Raw genomic sequence first — 18,457 nt, forward strand, 5'->3', positions numbered from 1 at the left:
CTTTAGTGAACTTCCCATTGAACTCTCCAGCCTTGCAGCACTCTGGCCTCTAGAATCCTACTAGCTGGTTCTTTCTCCCTGGTCCTTTTGGGTTCCGAATCTTTGCACTTACAGGGGTAGGGCAAGCCTGGGCTTCCTTGTCCCTAGATCTCCCCATGGCTACTCCACCCCCTTTTCCACGTCTCAGAAGAAATGACACCTCCATCACATCAGAGCATATCTCTTTTCTTAATCTTCCCTCATCCACGGTCAGCCTTTGTTCATCCACATGTGTATTATTTTCTGAGTGGTCTGAGGAGGTGGAGCCTGTGCTAGCATTGTCTTGGATCTGCATGATGCCTGCTGGGTACACATTTGGCACTCGGTAATTGTCGAGGAAGGGATTGCCCTGTTTATTCCACCTGTTGGTGGCTAAGAACACCTAACTAGTCTTTTCCATGAGATACCTTGGCAGCTTATAACCCTGCCCCAGGACTTTCTTCCCCTCACTTTCTTTTTTTTTATTCTCTGGGATTAAACCTAGAGACCCACACGCACTAGATAGTGTTTTTACAACAGACCTACAGCCAGCTTTTTCTTACTTTTTACTTTGAGGTAGCCTTAGGGATTTGATCAGGCTAGCCTTAAATTCACTCTGTGGACCAGGTAGACTCTGAACTTGTAATCCTCCTACTTCACCTACAGGCACCTGCTACCAGGCCCTACTACAAGGTCTTCTGTAAGCCATGCCAGCTCCCTCTCTGCCGCCTCCCTTCCCACCTCCCTGGTTCCCTGTTACCTCGGTAACAGTGTTCTGCTGGTTCTGCCTCAGCCTCCCTTGCCACTCATTTTCCAGCTCCTGCACTGGCCCCAGTCCATCTGCCGCCCCAATCATGGGTGTGGTCCAAGCCTGCTTTCCTCACCCACTGCTCTTTTCTCTCTGCGCTCTGCCATGTAGCATGGCCTCTCTGATAAGCCATAACCACTCTGCCTCATCAGCCACCCCCACATGTCACCAGCATGCATGCCCTGCCACTACCCAGGCCTGTCTCCTCTGTCCCCTGCATATCCTGTCCCTCCTCTCGCCCTTGTATCTAATACGCATGCCCTTCTACCTAGGTCCTGCCGCCTGGATTGCTCTTCAGCGTCCGCTCAGCCTTGTCGATGTTTAGTTTCTCTCTTCTAAAGCTGTGGCTGAAGTCCCATTTTCCCCTCAAAGTTGCCCCTAGCCAGGTCAGCATAAGTGAAACTCTCCTCTGTGACTTCCTGTGGCTTACTGTTGGGACACTCTGCTCAGCGAACCCTTCTGTTTGGTGTGAATGTGGCACTGGTCTCTGCAGCAAATCCTAACTTCCTAAGGGCAGGAATCGCCACCTCTGTTGGACTTCCCACAGAACTAGGACAAAAGAGGCCCTTGGTTGCTATCTATTTCAGTGAATTCAGGTCTCTTGTTCAGGAATTCCTTCTCCAGTCAAGGGTTCCACATTTTTTAACCTTTCCCCACAAGTGGTGGAGAAGTTCAGTCTAGGCTGAGTTTGTCAGCATGGACATTCTTTCTCAGAGTCTGCTCCCTCCATCCCCGGGGATAAGTGGGAGGAAGTTGCTAACCAGGTAAAATGCTCTCAATCTGCCAGGCTGGGGCTGCGCAGCAAGCCAGCGATGTCTATAATCCAGCAATAAATCAGAAAGCAGTCTTGAACTTAGGGAATCAAGCTAACCACTCTGCTGGGTCTCCCTACTCATTTTATCACCAAGGAACATATTCCTAGCAAAAGCAGTAGGCATCAGGCTAGGACTCCACCCATCATTGAGTAGGGAGGGAGGGAGGGAAGGAGGAAATTAGTTAACCCGAGCTCTCAAAGGAGGGAGAGATTATATGGAAGCAAACATCAGCAGTTCTAGAAACTATCCTAAGCCAAGGCAGATAGTTATTTCAAAATCAGGAAGCGCTAAGCCACAGCAGTAATCTTCCCAGCTAACAGTGAGGACAGAGCTGCATCTGGGAGGAGGGAGGTGGGATACCAGGATCCAACCACACCCAGACAATGGTACATTCTTCATCGCAGAACAAAAGAGACCCCTGTGTACTGTTATGCTAGGAGATAAAAATGCTAGTCATGGGGGCTTTGGGCTCTCTGAATGCCAGCAGCCAAGCCATCAAACAACTCGTGGGAAAAGTAAGGGCCTCGGGACTTGGTTTAACTTCTCAGTCAACTTAGGGGGCCCTTTGGGGACATACTGTGTACCTGAGGCAGGGACCCAGGTCAGAGTCAGCTCAGGAAGTCAGGTCAATCAGCTGTTGACAACACAGTGGAGGGTGGCAGGAACAGGAGAAGAGAGGGGAGGAAAGAAACCATGGGTCCCAGCTCGAGAAGGAAATAGGATAGGCGTGTAAGAACGGTAATGTCAGAATCAAGCCTTTGCTTGGGTCTGCTCTCAGGCACTAACGGGTGTTGTCTGAGTCATGGCTAGTGTCATGACATCTCGTGTGAGTCTACATCAAAGGGTGCAATATCCGGTTCTCCACTCCCTTCCCAGCCTCCTCCTGGCTGCAGGCTCTTGCTGTGAACCTCCCCCATCCTCAAAAGGCATAAGAGATTCCTTCCTCTGCCACCTAGGCCCTGACAGTCTTCAGAGACCCAGCCATTCTGTCTGTCTCTGGTGCTGGGGCCTAGACCATGTTACTACATCTCTGTTGTCTGCCCATGGTGTCAACAACTCCTAATAAGCTCCTTTTCTCCAGTGATCCCATCTCAGTGTCCTCTTGGACCACTTGTCCCACCAAAACCTAACACGGTGGAGGCTCAAAGCCCATCTTCTCAGCAGTCCGGCTGGTGTTTCGAGCAACCCTATTAACTTCATAGGTGTTTGGTTGGGTGATACAGCTAATGTGTTCTCTGATGAGATCAGAGCAAAAGTAGAACCCACTGAAGTTTCTCTAAAAGAATAATTCTTCCTTAAGGTGCAAGCAGTCCACCCAGGAACCAAAAAACCAGCCACGCAAAGGCAGAGAAAGACTGGAGAGAAATGGTGTGGGGGAGTCTGTGAGGAATGTGGGTGAACCTGGCAGGGCCGCTACCAAAAAAACCCACGGCAGGGAGGGACCTTCCGAGAGGCGCGTAATGGGTTCAGCCTACTGAGAGCCCCACACTATAATTTCCATCTTCATAGAGGGATATGGAGAAATGAATATGTGAAATCACTATGGGGATGGAAAATCAACGTCGAGCCCTCAGTGCCTCCCTAGGAATGTCTTGTCTGCACCCCACTGGCCTGGCTCACAGCCAAAAACTCTCACCAGGACATAGAGAAAAATGTAGAGGTGGTGGGTCAGCCAGAAGCCCCGGAAGCTGCGTCGGCGGAAGTGGTGGGAGGCGAAGACGTACATGATGGCCAGGACCAGGAGCAGCAGGACTCCAGTGAGGCCTGGGAAGAGAAAAGGGCAGGAGACTAAAGAACAACACTGTCTCAACACTGATCCTCCTGGCCGTTGCAGGGCCTGGCATAGTGCAGGCTTCTCAAACGTGTGCTGAATGAATGAATGAATGAATGCACAGAAATCTCTAGATGAGACACTGGAAATATCAGGCCCCATCACCATGGAGTCAAAACTGCACCACTATTCTTGGTTGTTAGGACGTGAACTCTGGACCACTTTGTGCCTGGGACCATACCAAACAGCAAATTGACAGAGTCCCTCATCTACCTGGAGTTGGTAGAAAGCCCCAGCTTTCCTGGAGGATCCCATGCCAGGGGTACAGAGAGGGCTAAAGCCAGGATGGGGTGTGGAAACACAGAATACCTCGGTGATCAAGGAGGAGAAAGACGGTAATTAGGAAGATTAGAGCCCTGATGTGTGGGAACGCAAAGGTTAAGGAGGGATTGAACCACAGCCTGTAAAAGTCGTGAGCAGAGAAAAGAGCATAAATACAGCCTTATCCACCAAATCCCAGGGTGCGGAAGTCAGCAAGCACCCTCTGAAGTTCAAAGCAGTAGGATTTTAAAAAACCTGCTGTATTTCACAGAAGGGGTGAAAATGAAAAACACATTACCCCAAGGAGGGAACAGACTGAAAATATAAATAGGTTTAGGATCAATCTTAATAGATTCACAGCTATTAGCTCTGAGTTGGGTGATTGCAGTAAGCTAGGAATATTCCCCAACCTTTGTCAAGGCTTTTTATGGTGTGGGTGGGGGCTTCTGCCTGAACTGATTTTAAAAAAGCCTGGTCCTTCTCCCATAGAGCTGGGGCACCGCATTTCTCCAAGCAACGGTCATGGTAAGTATAAGTATTATGAAGAGGGGCCTACTCCCAACCCTCTGAGAACCAGTCCAGAATAAGGTCCAATAAGCCCCTCCTAGAGGGGATCTAGCCCAAGGTTGAGGGGGCTGTGATGCAACCACCAAAGCTTCTTACTGCCTAGAAGTGTCCTCTGGGCCAGAGGGCAGAGCCTGGCTCATCATAAGAATTGAATGAAGCCAGGTGGTGGTGGCGCACGCCTTTAACCCCAGCACTCGGGAGGCAGAGGCAGGCGGGTCTCTGAGTTCGAGGCCAGCCTGGTCTACAAGAGCTAGTTCCAGAACAGACTCTAGAAACTACAGGGAAACCCTGTCTCGAAAAACAAAACAAAACAAAACAAAAAACAAAAAGAAGAATTGAGTGAGTTTGGCTATTCAGGGACAGACGGAACCCATAGCCTGGAATTTGGAGTCAAGCCTAGACACTGAGAGAGGGGAAGAGTTCTCACCTGGCACAGTCTGGAAGAACCACCAGTAATACTTCTGGGGGAACTCGGACCTGTGTGGAAGGCACAGCAGGGAGTCGCGAGATGAGTTCTCCAGGCCCTCTCCGAGAGTTCCCAGAGGAACAGCACAAATACCCTTCAGGTTGGTCATTGTCCATCCATCCCAGAAGGTGACCCTGTTCTCTGGGCCAAGAAAATTTATCCTCTACCTTCAGGAAATTCGTTCCTGACACACACACACTTACCCATCATCATGGAAGAGGCCAGGGAAGAGGCAGGAGAGGACGCTGAGCGGGCTGACAGAAAACAGGTACACATTGACCGCATGGCCAGCACTGTGTAAGACTAGGGAAGACCAAACAGGGTAATGAGCCCAGGGATAGCCAAGCGAGGATGCTCAACACATCCGAGCGCCAAACAGACATGGAAGAATAAAACAGCACCCTCGTGGTCTGGGCTGCTGACTGGTAGTCAGCCTCCTGGTCCTCCCCCATTCCACCCACGAACACAACCACACGAGTCTGAAATTATGCCATTAGAAGCTCATTTCTTTGGTTTCTTTCACGGATCTGTTTTAAAGCATAGGAACTAGGAAAGCAAGCATTTCTACCCTTTGTGCTGGAGTCTTGGTAAATTGTCAGTTAAAGCTGAGGGGTTGGAAGTATAGGAAAAGCCTTTCAGGGCAGGGTGGGCTCCTGAACTTAATTTCATCCCACAGCCCAGCTAACTCCATCCTTATGGAAATGCCACCCAAGAGCCACATTAAAGTTAAGTGCCAGTGGGGACGGAGGAGCACCAGAGGAGGGGAAGCTAGCAAGGGCAGCAGGGACCAAGACAGTCCCAGAGCAGCAGCCCCTGCCTGTGAGGACGATGGCTGTGGAGGCAATTAGGCGATGGAAGTCCACAGCGGCATCGAAGGGGATGTAGCGGTTGAGGAAGGTCTCCCGCAAGAAGGTGATGTGGTTGCGACACATGGTGAGGAGGATGTAGGAGAACATGAAGGAGATGCTGGCCGCAGTGCCCCGGGACAGGATGATGCCCACACGCGTGGTATCGGTGATGCCGCTGTGGTGTGCCGCAAAAGCATAGTCTGTGAAGGGACAGGAGTGTGGTTGGAGGCGACGCTATCGTCACTTGCCGCAGCCCGTCACCACCACCACCCACCCCTGACCTGCGGTGTCACTCACAGTAGGCCCTCTCCAGAAAGAGCGCCCCAGTGATGGCGTAGAACACTGCCACACAGCCTATGTGGCGCCGATAGTTCTCAACGAAGCGCTTGAACTGCTGCAGCGTTTGGTGGCGGCGGCTGTGTTGAAACTTCTCTCGGTGTGCCTCCGTGAACAGCAAGGGCTGGAACGAAGTTACCCTGGGAGACAAGAAGCCTAAACCTTTGGCCTGTGAGACTCAATACCAGTGGAAACCTGCTACCCCAAAAGATGTTTCTGAAGAGCATCCTGGAGGACAGGTTCAGACCCTTAGTAGGCTAAGTCTAAGTGGGGGTGGATCTCCAAGAGATTATTTTATCTCTGGGGCATACACTGCCTCTACACCAGGGTCCATTCACACAGACAGCCCCTTCCCCTCCCTGTCTGTTGCTCCTACCAGGCACTCACAGTTAGCCTATGGAAGGCTCAAGGGGCCTGTCACAGTTAGCTTTAGTGGTTAACTTGGCATCCCTGGGAATAAGGAACCTCCAATGAGGAATTACCTTCATCAGATTGGCATGTTTGGGGCATTTTTTGTTAACTGATGTAGGTAGGGCCAGTCCACTGTGGGTGGTGCCATCCCTGAGCAGGTGAGCCTAGGCTATATAAGAAAGGTAGCTGAACAGCTAGAGGAAGCAAGCCAGAAGCCAGCACTCCTCTGGTTTTTGCTGCAAGCTCCTGCCTTGAGTTCCTGCCGTGGCCTCTCTCTATGATAGATTGTAATCTGTAAGCCAAATAAGCCCCTTTCTCCCCAAGTTGCTTTTGGTCATGGTTTTATCTCAGCAACAAAAACCTAACTAGGGCAGGTTCTCTGTGAAGGCCCCCCCCGACTTCCCAGACAGAGGTGAGAAAATGTCCCTGAGTCCTGAAGTTCCTTGCCCTTCCTACCACTCTAACATTCATCCGTAGGGAACTGTAGTGACGGGTGCACCGATTCAAGGCATTCTGGGGCAGAGAGTATTTATCTGCCTATAGAGTGTAGTACTCAGCACCATGTAATGGGTGGTTGAAGGGGCATGGACTTTAGGGGCAAAGCAGCCATACTTCTTGCCAAATCTCCGTCGGATCTCCTGAGGAGGGTCTGTGTCCATGGGGCACTGTAGTCTCTGTGGTGATGCCTCAGTCTTGATGTTGTTGCGGGCACAGTGGGCATTCATTCTGGGCGAAGGACTAGGAAGGAAAAGCAGAAGGTGTCTGCCAACCAACCTCTTGCTGCCCTGCTCTGCCTCCAAACCAACTTTGTCAAGAAAAGATCAAAACCCTCCACACAGGACATCAGGAGTCCCCCCAGCAAGGTGGACAGGGAGTGAGTTCCAGTGGAGGTCGCCACATGTAACTGTGTCCTCTCCGAGGACACTTGGCCCCGGCAGTGAGTGAGCTCTGCCTAAACTCAGCAGTCTCTCTCCTCATCTCCAAGCAGGATGTACCCGCTTGGAGGAAGTGGGCCCTTTTTCTGTTTGCATGAAGGTGCTACATGGGATGGGGGCAGTGCCCAACCTCAGCCATCCTAGGGACAAAATGACAGCTACCCTATATACCCAGACGGAAGCTCACCAGATCTTCTCCTGGCTGATGTAGGAGGCTCGACGGCAGAGGTTCTTAATGACTTCAGGCACTTCCACCCCTGTGACACAGAGCTTGGTGAGGGGACAGCTCAGAGCCCAGAGTCCAGCTGAGCCTAGCTCAAGCACAGGAACTCTTTCCTAAGTTCAAACCTGTAGAAAGTCTCCATCCAGAGGAGATCCTGTCTCTGGGGACCCCAGCCTCAGTTCTTGGCCCAGTCCAGTGAGAACTGGAATCACCTATCTATTGATCAGTGTAGCTATAAGGAAAGTTACTCAAAGGTCCTTCTGGGTTGGAAATGTTCATAATACAATACTGGAAACTTTATCTCATTGTTCCCATCAGGGCTGCACACTGAGAACAAAGCAAGGCTGAGCAGCATATCCGAGTTCTTTCTGGAGGGGGTGGGGGTTGAGACAGGGTTTCTCTGTGTAACAGCCCTGGCTGTCCTGGAGCTCTCTTTGTAGTCCAGGCTGGCCTAGAACTCACAGAGATTCACCTGCCTCTGCCTCTTGAGTACTGGGATTAAAGGCGTGCACTGCCTGGCAAATCCAAGTTCTTACAGGAGACCTGGAGCCTCCAGGGGTGCTTCTAAATTCTAAACCAACCCTGAAGATGTCTTGGCTCATGGTGAACTTAGCCACATGAAACCCAAGTGTTTAAAGAGTTATTTTAAATTTGTGAGTGTTTGTATCCGTAGATCGCTGTGCATCACATGTATGCCTGATGCCCAAGGAGGCCGGAAGAGGACACCCAATCCCTTGCAACTTGGTTCCAAGTGGTTGTGAGCTGCCATGTGGGTGCTGGGAACTAAACGTGGTCCTCTACAAGAGCAGCAGGTGTTCTTCACCCCTGGGCCATCTCTCCAGCCCCAAATTCAAGTGCCTAACACCAAGTGCCAATATGTGGACTCTCCAGTCCTTCGGCAAACAGCAAATGTGGCGAGGTAGTCATCCAGAAAGACCTCGTCTTGGTGGAAGAGAAGGACTGCATGTAAAACCCGTGTGTCCTTTCCTGTCGTGTCAAACCTTTTCAAATAAGCTCAGAAGGAAAGAGCAGCACGCAGCGACGAACAAAAGGAAAACAAGACGCCACACATTGTTCACTCAGTCCCCTGCACAGTCACACCAGGCCCCGGCATCCCCAGGACTGTGTCACCTGGCTCGCCTCTGCCCTCAGGCCCAAGTACCCATTGCTTGGCTTCCTAGGAAAAGAAGAAAAAGCTACAGACTCAGCTTTCCTTTCACCAGCTCCCCTTGCCCTCAGGCCAGAGGAGGCCTTGTGCAGAAGTTTATCCGCATCTTGCCCAACTCGCTTCCATCTCTCAGCAACGCTGCTAGCCCCCACTGTTCTCAGAATCCCGGGAAGGTCTGGGTTTGGTCTCAACATGTTCCAAGGAGAATTTCAAGCTACGAAGACGTTGTGACAGCTCAGAGCAGGCCACGCACAGACCCCTGACTTGCCATCTGTCCCATCCCTCACTCTGACGACTCTGACCCCCACCCACTTGAGTTAGACGCAGGTAGGGCAGGAGGTAGGGAGCAGACAGTGTCGTTGGACCTTGACCTACTCAGCAAACGTTTACTGAGCATTTAGCCAGGAGATAGGGCGGGAGTTAGGGGATAAAATACCAGATACACCCCACCCATACAACCTAGTCACTGAGAATGTACCCTGGCCTCAATAGAGCGGGAACAAAGAGACACTGTTTCCTCCTTGCTCTGGGCACCAAGCTTAGAGGTGCAGAGGTGAGGTGGCTTTGGCAAGGATCCAGCAGAAGCAGGGCTCCCGTCAACATCTCTTACCGAAATTGAGTGTAGTAGCATACATCTGTTTTCCCAGCACTTGGGAGGTAGAGGCAGGAGGATTACCAGAAGTTCAAAGCCAGTCTGGTGTGCATAGCAAGTTCCAGGCCATCCAGTCACGCACAGAGCAAGACTCTGTCTCAAACAAAAAAAAAAAGTCTCCCGCCCACCTCTCACCCCACAGCAGCAGCCAGGCTACATTCATGGGCCCAGGGCGCTTCTATCTTCCTGGGCCCTTTTCTCCGTACAAATAAAAATAAATTAGCAATGTTATTTGATAATCACATGAGCATCATCCAGACTGGTTATATTATGCATTCATTATTATACTGATTTTTTTTCTCTTCTGGTTCTCATATAAAGTATTTCTGTGGACTCCTAAAAGTATGTAGGCCTTACGCCTCCTGACAGCTACGTCAGCCAGCCTGCCAGCCAGGCAGCCCCACCTTTGACACAGAGCTGTGTGAATCGGAGATCACTGTCGTGGTCACGCAGCATGAAGTGGAAGTCCTCCCAGGTCAACTCCTCCTTGTCCTGGAAGCCCGACTCCCGGAACATGGACTCCACCACCTCAGTCAGCTGGGCCTTGGACAGGCAATTGTTGGAGATCTCTATGAAGGACCTAGGGTTGGGGGCAGGCACACCAAGCCCAGATACAAAAGTTCGCTGACCATCCCACCAGGTCTTCGGGCAGAGGGAGGCTAAATCAGGGACCCAGCTTGCTGAATCCCAAGTTCCCTAGTAGTTCTGGAAGGCTCTGGTTACAAAGATAAGGAAGAGACCCCCTGCTTCTCCTTTATAACCATTCCTTTGATGGACCCTCCTCTTTCTGGAAGTCCCTGTCCTGACTTAACTCTTCTTGCTGTTCGAGAGGACCAACCTTAGCATCCTAATGAACTCATCCTTCGAAATGAGGCCATTCCCATCAAAGTCGTACATTCGGAACATAAGGCGAGACTTCTCCTCGGGGGAGCCTGAAAGAAGAAGGGTTTATGAGGAGAGCCCTACCCAACCTTCAGAACCCCTTACTAGACTCCCAGGCATCTGCCGTGGACTCGGGACTCTCTGTTTCCTATCGTCCAGCCACACTGCAGCGCCACTGTCCCACCCGTTTGAACATTATTTTCTCCTTTCTCACCTTTCATGAAGACCACCAGGATGTCCAGGAACTCCCGGAAAGAGAGGTAGCCATTGCCGTCCTTATCAGCCAGAGAAAACATGGACTCCACAAACATGTCCTGAGGCTTGAGGCCCAGAGACTCGGCAAACTCAGCCCTGCTCAGCTCACAGGTCAGGGCCTCGCGCACCTTCACTGAGGAGTCCAGAGGCAGAGTCCCTGCATCTGCCTGATTGATGTCCAGCACCTGCATGTAGGCAGACACAGGAGTTGGGGGGCATCCTTCACTTGCAGGTTGGTGGGGCCACTCTCTGAGGCATCTGTCCAGCATACACTCCCACAAGCAGTCCAGGTCTGAGAGTCACAGCTATGCTACAGAGGCTTGGCCCTTTGACTTAGCTGAACCAAGTATGCACATTTGCCCTGACCTGTGCGTTTGGAGTTAGAACCAATAGGTTCCAGAAATGCTGTGACCTCAGCACAATGTTGTGATCTAACCTCTATGATCAGAGACACAGGGGTTAGAAGAGTCAGACAGAAAGTAGGCACAATCGAAGGCAGGCCTTGCTTGCCAACAGTATCCTCCCCCAGATCCTCCCAAGCCAAGATGAAGTCCTCCTCCCTTTGGGGTTCCTGACACTATGTTTATCCTTTACGTCTGTCTTCCATCTAGAGGGGTTGGCAGAGGAGAATTCTTATTGTGGGCCATGTCCATCTTACCCAGGGACTGCCCTAGCAAGAGAACAGCCGGTGAGGGAAGCAGGTAGGCCAAGGCCATAATACCTGTTTTTCCTGCCTGTCAACAGCTGCTCAGTCCAAGCCTGGCTGTGTTTTCATGAGGCAAACACTACAGCTTCAAACAAGGTGCTTTAGTGGAAAGAGCCTGGGGCTAGAGGTAAGAGACCTGGGTTCATGTCCCAACCCTGCCAGCCGGGTGCTGCGTGCCCTGGGGCAGTTCCCTCCAGTTGTCTGGGCTTCGTTTCCTCACCTGCTCTATTTATCTCATAGGTTACGGGTGACAGATCAACAGGAACGTCTGGGTCGGGCATGGCTTGAGAGTACAAGGCAGCTAGGGGGAGACCTAACAGTCGGCTAAGCTTCCAGAACAAGGTCTTCCCTTCATCCTGATGACATCTGGACTCAGTGCAGGTGCCTGGATCCCACTGGTGCCCTAGCAGGAGCCACAACCCAGCAGCTTAGGGCTCCCTGGTTCTTATGCACACTCAACAGTTGGAGAATTAATCCTGGCCCAGAGTCCATGTACGCATGCCCATTAAGTGATATTCTCCCATGTGACTCTCTCCCGGCTAGGCAGCTTACTCCTTCCCAGACATTAATTTTCTGCCTTCTCCAGGGCTCCTCTGCTGGGTCCTATCTACCCACTCCCTTCTCCTGGGCCAAACCTTTTCTTTGTGTCCTTGCCAATCTTAACCTCCACCACGATCTTACGCCAGATTGCCAGCTTTTCACTAACGTATTAGATCACATGTTCCCTGGATCATCTTTACAGTCTTCATCCCTTACCAATCTTTTGTGAGAACAACATCACTGGCCCAATAGAACGATTAACTTTCTTGGGTCGCATGCTGTATTTATGCCTACCCTGAGCCCCATGCTGGTGACAGAGCCCAAGGTTTTACACATCCCAGAAAGCACTTTATCAGTGAACTGTGTCCACAGACACCATTGGTTCTGAGACAGTAGTCCAGGCTGGATTTGAACTCCCAATCCTCCTGTTTCTCTAGGTGTATATCACGATGCTGTCTACATTAAACCTCCTATTTCCACTCCAGCGTTCTATCCAGGTTATCTTTAAGTTTGTACCAGATGTGGACATCGGTCTTGGGACTTTTCGCTCCTATCTAATTTCCCCACATCTTCCCAGTAGTTCTCAGAAGTCCATATGGTAAATCCATGGTGCACTCCCTGAAGAATGAAAGAACTCTGGCTCTCAGTGGGGCACAGAGCTGGCTTGCTTTGCTTCATTCCTGTACGCTGTCTCCCAGGAGACAGGACTGAGATGGGTAGGGACATCTCCACAGGAAGTGTGAAAAGAACTCAGAAAGCGGTTTTTCAAAAGAGTGCCAGCTCTTTACGTGGTCCTACAGACTCCTTAAAGCAGAATAAATCTTGGCACCTGTGCCTTTATTTTGTGTCTCTCCTTTGGGCTTCCGTTTCCTGTTTGGGCTGGAGAGAAGGCTCGGTAGTTAAGAGCATACTGCTTTCCGAGGGAATGCGAGTTCAGTTCCCAGCACCAACATTAGACTTCTCAGGAGGTCACAACCATTTACCTGCCATTCGAGTTCCTGAGGGATGTGGTGCCTCTGCCCTGTGAACAGCCATGCTCATTCGTGCTGCCACGCCCCCATGGACTTAATTAAAATAAACCTTTTTAAAAAAAAAAAAGCAAAAATAGTGCCAGGCTGTGGTGGTACACACCTTTAATCCAGCACTCGGGAGGCAGAGGCAGGCAGATCTCTGTGAGTTTGAAGTCAGCCTAGTCCACAAGAGCTAGTTCCAGGACAGATTCCAAAACTACAGAGAAATCCTGTTTCGAAAAACCACACACACACACACAAACCCACACCATAAAACCTCCTGAGGATATCAGGGTGATCAACCCTAAATTTACTTTTTTTCTTTTTTTTTTTTTTTTTTTTTGGTTTTTCGAGACAGGGTTTCTCTGTAGCTTTGGAGCCTGTCCTGGAACTAGCTCTTGTAGACCAGGCTGGTCTCGAACTCACAGAGATCCGCCTGCCTCTGCCTCCCGAGTGCTAGGATTACTTGCTACCAGATTTTACACCCTGTTCCAGACCCCCCAAAAGGAGCTGAACGCTGTAGTAACTGCCATAAACCTGCAGTCACCTTCCCTTCAGGACAGCAGAGCCTGCAGGCAGATCATCCCATGATAAGATGCTCCCTAAACAGAAGCAGGTACTCCATGATGGGAGCTGAGGCTGCCCACGAAGCAAAGCAACATCATCTTGTAGGAACTAGAATGTTCCTCTCACTGACACATTCTCTGGGGTCAATTTGTAGAACTGAAACTGAAACACTAATCTGCCAGACCACAGTGTGACTAGTGCTGACTGGCCAAGCATGGCTATGACCATGGTGTGATAGGGCTGACTGGCCAAGCATGCCTAAGACCATGGTGTGACTAGGGATGACTGGCCAAGCATGCCTAAGACCATGGTGTGACTAGTGCTGACTGGCCAAGCATGCCTAAGACCATGGTGTGACTAGGGATGACTGGCCAAGCATGCCTAAGACCATGGTGTGACTAGGGCTGGCTGGCCATGCATGCCTCAGACCCCGGTGTGATAGGGCTGACTGGCCATGCATGCCTCAGATCATGGTGTGACTAGAAATGACTAGCTATGCTAATCTACCAGACCATGGTGTGACTAGGGCTAACTGGCTATGCCTGCCTCTGGGCTCCCTCTTCTGCCCTTTCTGTCTATAATCTGGAAGTGCAGGTCAATACTCCCAAAGACAGCGTTGCGATGTTCCAGCTCTGTCTTCCCAACATGACTATGTTGAAGACTCCTTCACTTTGGTTTGTGAGGCAAGCAGCTGAATGAACCTAATTATTTGGGACATGCTCCTATCTCCTCTCTTCCAGATCTGGTTTCTAGCCTGGGACTCTAGTAACATAAAAGTCTGGTGACTTGATCTAAATCATGACACTTAGTTAAGAATTCAAACCTTGCCGGGCGGTGGTGGCGCACGCCTTTAATCCCAGCACTCGGGAGGCAGAGGCAGGCGGATCTCTGTGAGTTCGAGACCAGCCTGGTCTACAAGAGCTAGTTCCAGGACAGGCTCCAAAGCCACAGAGAAACCCTGTCTCGAAAAAAAACCAAAAAAAAAAAAAAAAAAAAAAAAAAAAAAAAAAAAAAAAAAGAAAAAAAAGAATTCAAACCTTGAGTTTTGAATGATCACCCCCCATGGCCTCAAGCCACACACACACACACACGCATAACCATATCTGATCCCACGTACACACCTGGGAGAAAAGGTGCCTGAAAAAAGTCTCCAGGAGGTGACTCCGCTGTTCCCTGGTCACTGCCGCCCTCATCAGCTCCTGCTCCCGCTGCTCCCACTCCTGGAAGCTCAGCTCACTCTCCTTCAGGGCCCCCCTGATGTTTTCTACCAGTGCCTGTCGTTCTTCCTCCGTGTTTAGTAGCAGCACCTGCAAAGGCAGCAGGAGCAGAAGCAAACATGTCAGAGCCTCTCAAAGAAACATGTTTCGCTTGGGTCACCCTAGGGGTCATTGGTGTGGCTTTGCAAAAGAGATACTGTCTTTCCATTTACAGAAGAGGACATGAGCTCAGGTGAGCGTTTACTCCATACTGGAGAAAAGCCGGAGGTGGGGAGGGGAGCAGAGGGTGGAGTGGACCGTGAGTGGGGTAGTCAGGACCCACAATCAGCCTCCTGTTTAACACCCCTCCACGTGCCTGGAAATCCCCTAAACTGAAATGAGGAAATAGGGAAGAGGACCCAGCTTCTTCTAGGAACTCCTAACTACCTAGGACATATAAGAACATCCTTCATAGAGAAGGAAGTCTCCAGTGGCTGCCAGAGTATGAGGAAACTATCAGCCAGCATGGTCTAGAACAAGACAGACACGTTCAAGTTCATCTCTTTATCAGGCGCAACATCTGGGGACTAGCAACCAGAAACCCTACCTCTTGGCTCAGCGTTCCGTCCCTTCCACATAACTACCTCATCTGTGATGGGGGCCTGCAGGGCCATACCAGGTCATACTCCTTGGGGATCTTGAGCATCAGGGCGCGGCGCCCGCGGTTGCTGGACAGAATGAGGTTGACCTGCTGCGGGGGCCGCAGCTGGATGGTGCGGAGCACGGTGAGCCTGCCATCTACTACTCGGATCTGTCCAGGCTGCAAGTGTACGAGCACCGGCCTGCAGGGCTCCTTGCGGCCCTGCCACTCCGAGGCTGAAAAGCAAGAGATGGGGCTGGGTCAGCTAGGGTGTAGAAGGCATTGGGAGAGAGAGAGAGAGAGGGCCAGTACAGGGTCTCAGCAACAACTCAGCCCCTTCCTAAGCCCCAAGGGTCATTCTCTTCTCAACAGTTCTGCTGTTCCTCTAATCCATGAGAAGGACCGCTGTTTCCTGAGTGTTTGCTTTGCATTCGTTATTGCATTTCTTCACAACCTAAGATACAGGCACCGCACCGCTAGAATCCCCATTTTACAGAGAAGAATAAACCGGTTTAGAGATTTAAACCAAAATCTGCTTAAGGTCCAACAGCCAGTCTGCAGTGGTGGAATCAAGATTCCAATCCTTGCTTGACTTCAGACCTTCATTAATTACTCCCGTTGCCTGCGATTCCAGAGTACGATGCCGCAAAACCATCCGGGACTTGTGATTCATAACCCTTTGAAATGAAGGCAGGATCTCATGACTCTTCCACTACTCTATCACATTCCATTTCTTTAGGATCATTGGGAGGAGCTTTGAAACTTGGAAAACTGCAGGGCCAATGCCTACTGTGCCTCTCCTCCACCTGCCCATGCTTTCCCGACAGCCCTATAATTGAGAATCCTTTTGCACAGGCTTCTGGGATGGGGATAGGAACCAGAGCCCTAAGCTGTATCCTTCCCATCACAACCCCAGCTACCCCCAGGCCTACCTTCTACTCCCCCTACAAGCTTCTCAGACATGATGCTCTGGCGGTCCTGTCTCTGGAGCCTCTTGAAATTCCTCATCCGAAGCCGGGCAACAATCCAGGCACTGAGCAGGCTGACTGGCATGAGAATGGGGGAGGGTATCCCAGGAAGTGAGGGTGGAAGGAGATAGGAGTCGCTCCCTTCTCACCTCCTTTCCTTAGGACGAGTGCCCGCTAGTCCTCCCTTCTGACGCTCCTGCTGCACAGCTTTCTAACTGTGGAGGCCCCATGGAAGGAACGACTTTGCATCCCACAGGGAGCTCTGGATAGTGTCTAAAATATCTGTCTTGTCACCAACGGTTCCATTACTCAGATCCCTTCTTAGCCAGGGACTAAGTCCACACTTGGATTCCTCAAACCACAAGCTAGACATACCATACCAGGCTGCTGGGCCACCAACACAGAGCCTTATGTTCCTGTTTCAGAAACCGTGTCTGCCCCAACTCTGCTTCTCAAGTGAGGATTTGTCTCTGACAGCTCCCTAGGCACCAACAGGTGTGGACCTGGGCTCTTACAGACTCTTGACCAAGCTAGGCCTGGGGGCATCTCAGGAGATCAAGGAGGCAAGTCTTTTGGAGCTCACTTATCTGCAGCAAGACACCTTTTCTTCTGCTTGCATTTTTCTCACCACCCAGAGGGACAGCTACTCTGTACTGCTTGCTGTCATACATAAAACCAGCCCAACTCTCCTCCTAAAATGTACCTTTCAGTAGCCCCATATTGCCTACCCACCACTCTCTTACCTAAGGGGAAGCAGCAGAGGGTCCCAATGGTGAGTCCGAAGCCAAATCCACTGCCCTTGAAATAGTCCCGAATGAAGAGGGGGACACAAGCTGGCAGGCCCTTGGTGCTGAGCTGACTTGGCTGTGGACAGGGGTCTCCTGGGGAGGCACAGGAGGTCAGAATATTGATTACGGGGCCACAATCTGGCACAAGCCCACTGAGGAGGGTGATAACAGAAGAAAATCGGGTACTCTGGGAACTGGAGAGGAACGGGCTGTTTATCCCTGTCGTTGTAGCAAGACCACGGCATTTGCCTATGTGGGTAGCAAGCAGGTCCCAGTATGAACTTCAAAACACACACACACACACACACACACAGAGAGAGAGAGAGAGAGAGAGAGAGAGAGAGAGAGAGAGAGAGAGAGAGAGAGAGAGAAAGAGAGAGAGAGAGACAGGCAGACAGAAGACAGACACAGAGAGACAGACAGAGACAGAGACAGAGACAGAGATTCCTTCACTACTGCTATGGAGGATAATAACCTCGCCTTCATTTGACCTCCTAATGCCACTTACAGCCCCCCTCCTTCCCGGGTCTTTGAGAGAGTTGGTCCTTGCCCAGTTTATCACCTCCTGGTCTTGTGCAAGGGGCAGCTGTATGTGGGCAGCCCTGGTACCCCAAACCAAACTTCACAGGGCAGAACCCTCAGTCACACCACACTTGGAGTGTTCATCCGGCCTCATCAAACCAAGCCTACAGTTGAGGAAGGACAAGACTCTGAACCCACTCCTCTAGCCTTCTCTAGGTCTCTTACCTGCAAGCCAAAAGAAGACATTAGGCTGCAGGGCTCTGGGGTCCACATTGGTGACAGCCACTAGAATGTCCCTGAGGGAAGTGTTTCTGATCTCTGCAATTTCTTCCTTAGAGAACAGTCTGGGCATAGGAGAGGTGGAGAGCTATCATGGTTAGGGAGAGACTTAGGACCCCACGCTCTGGTATCCCATGGGCAAATCGTCTCTGGTTCACAGCTGTTTGTGAGAATCTGCCAGCCTAGGGAGCTGCCAGAGACAAATCCTCACTCGAGAGATGCAGAGGGACTGGAATTGAGGCCTGTTGTAGGGTCAAGCCGAGGGCTGTGGTCCAGGCCTCAGTAAATCTGAGACGTGGCCCTGGCAAGCATTACCCATTTCTGCTGTTCTCAAACCAATAGCGATCACCATCCCGAAGTCTGACAAACTGGTCAAGGACAATGGTGCTGAAAAGAGGCCCAGGGTCCCCATGGCTCTCCAGAAGTCCTCCCGGGAGCAGCTCCAGCCGAGACAGATCCTGATTGTAGAGGGCAGCTGTGGCCTCCAGCACCTGGAACACAGGATGATTGAGAGGACCCAGCAACCAGCCTTGGGCAAAGAGACAGCTCCCAGGGATTAGCCGCAGGGATAATAATAATAAATGACCTGAACAATATCTCATTCCTAGAGATACACCTTTACACTATTACACCCCAGACTTTGCTCTGAGTGCTTTACATAAGTTAGATCGTTTACAGGAATCTTTCCACATATTCAACACCCTGTTCTGTGAACGTTGAATAAAAGCATCAGCAGGTTGTCTACATAGTTTCTTGAGAAGGTAT

At 50.9% G+C, this 18,457-nt stretch overlaps 1 protein-coding gene across 1 annotated transcript in view; it reads right to left on the minus strand.

Moving 5' to 3' along the window:
• The window catches only part of Duox1 (dual oxidase 1), a 31,908-nt gene that overhangs the window by 3,887 nt on the left and 9,564 nt on the right, over window positions 1-18,457 (minus strand). The window contains exons 12-27 of the mRNA XM_038330641.1: window positions 18,008-18,183; window positions 17,639-17,757; window positions 16,847-16,984; window positions 16,068-16,181; window positions 15,172-15,371; window positions 14,421-14,606; window positions 10,436-10,661; window positions 10,178-10,271; window positions 9,744-9,919; window positions 7,484-7,553; window positions 6,974-7,099; window positions 5,912-6,090; window positions 5,584-5,814; window positions 4,970-5,069; window positions 4,728-4,777; window positions 3,278-3,405 (exon numbers count right to left, since the gene is read on the minus strand). Of these exons, the coding sequence (XP_038186569.1) occupies window positions 3,278-3,405; window positions 4,728-4,777; window positions 4,970-5,069; window positions 5,584-5,814; window positions 5,912-6,090; window positions 6,974-7,099; window positions 7,484-7,553; window positions 9,744-9,919; window positions 10,178-10,271; window positions 10,436-10,661; window positions 14,421-14,606; window positions 15,172-15,371; window positions 16,068-16,181; window positions 16,847-16,984; window positions 17,639-17,757; window positions 18,008-18,183 (2,313 nt within the window). The remainder of the gene's footprint in view (window positions 1-3,277; window positions 3,406-4,727; window positions 4,778-4,969; window positions 5,070-5,583; window positions 5,815-5,911; window positions 6,091-6,973; window positions 7,100-7,483; window positions 7,554-9,743; window positions 9,920-10,177; window positions 10,272-10,435; window positions 10,662-14,420; window positions 14,607-15,171; window positions 15,372-16,067; window positions 16,182-16,846; window positions 16,985-17,638; window positions 17,758-18,007; window positions 18,184-18,457) is intronic.

This window comes from Arvicola amphibius, chromosome 5 (genome assembly GCF_903992535.2).
Source record: "Arvicola amphibius chromosome 5, mArvAmp1.2, whole genome shotgun sequence".
NCBI lineage: Eukaryota > Metazoa > Chordata > Mammalia > Rodentia > Cricetidae > Arvicola > Arvicola amphibius.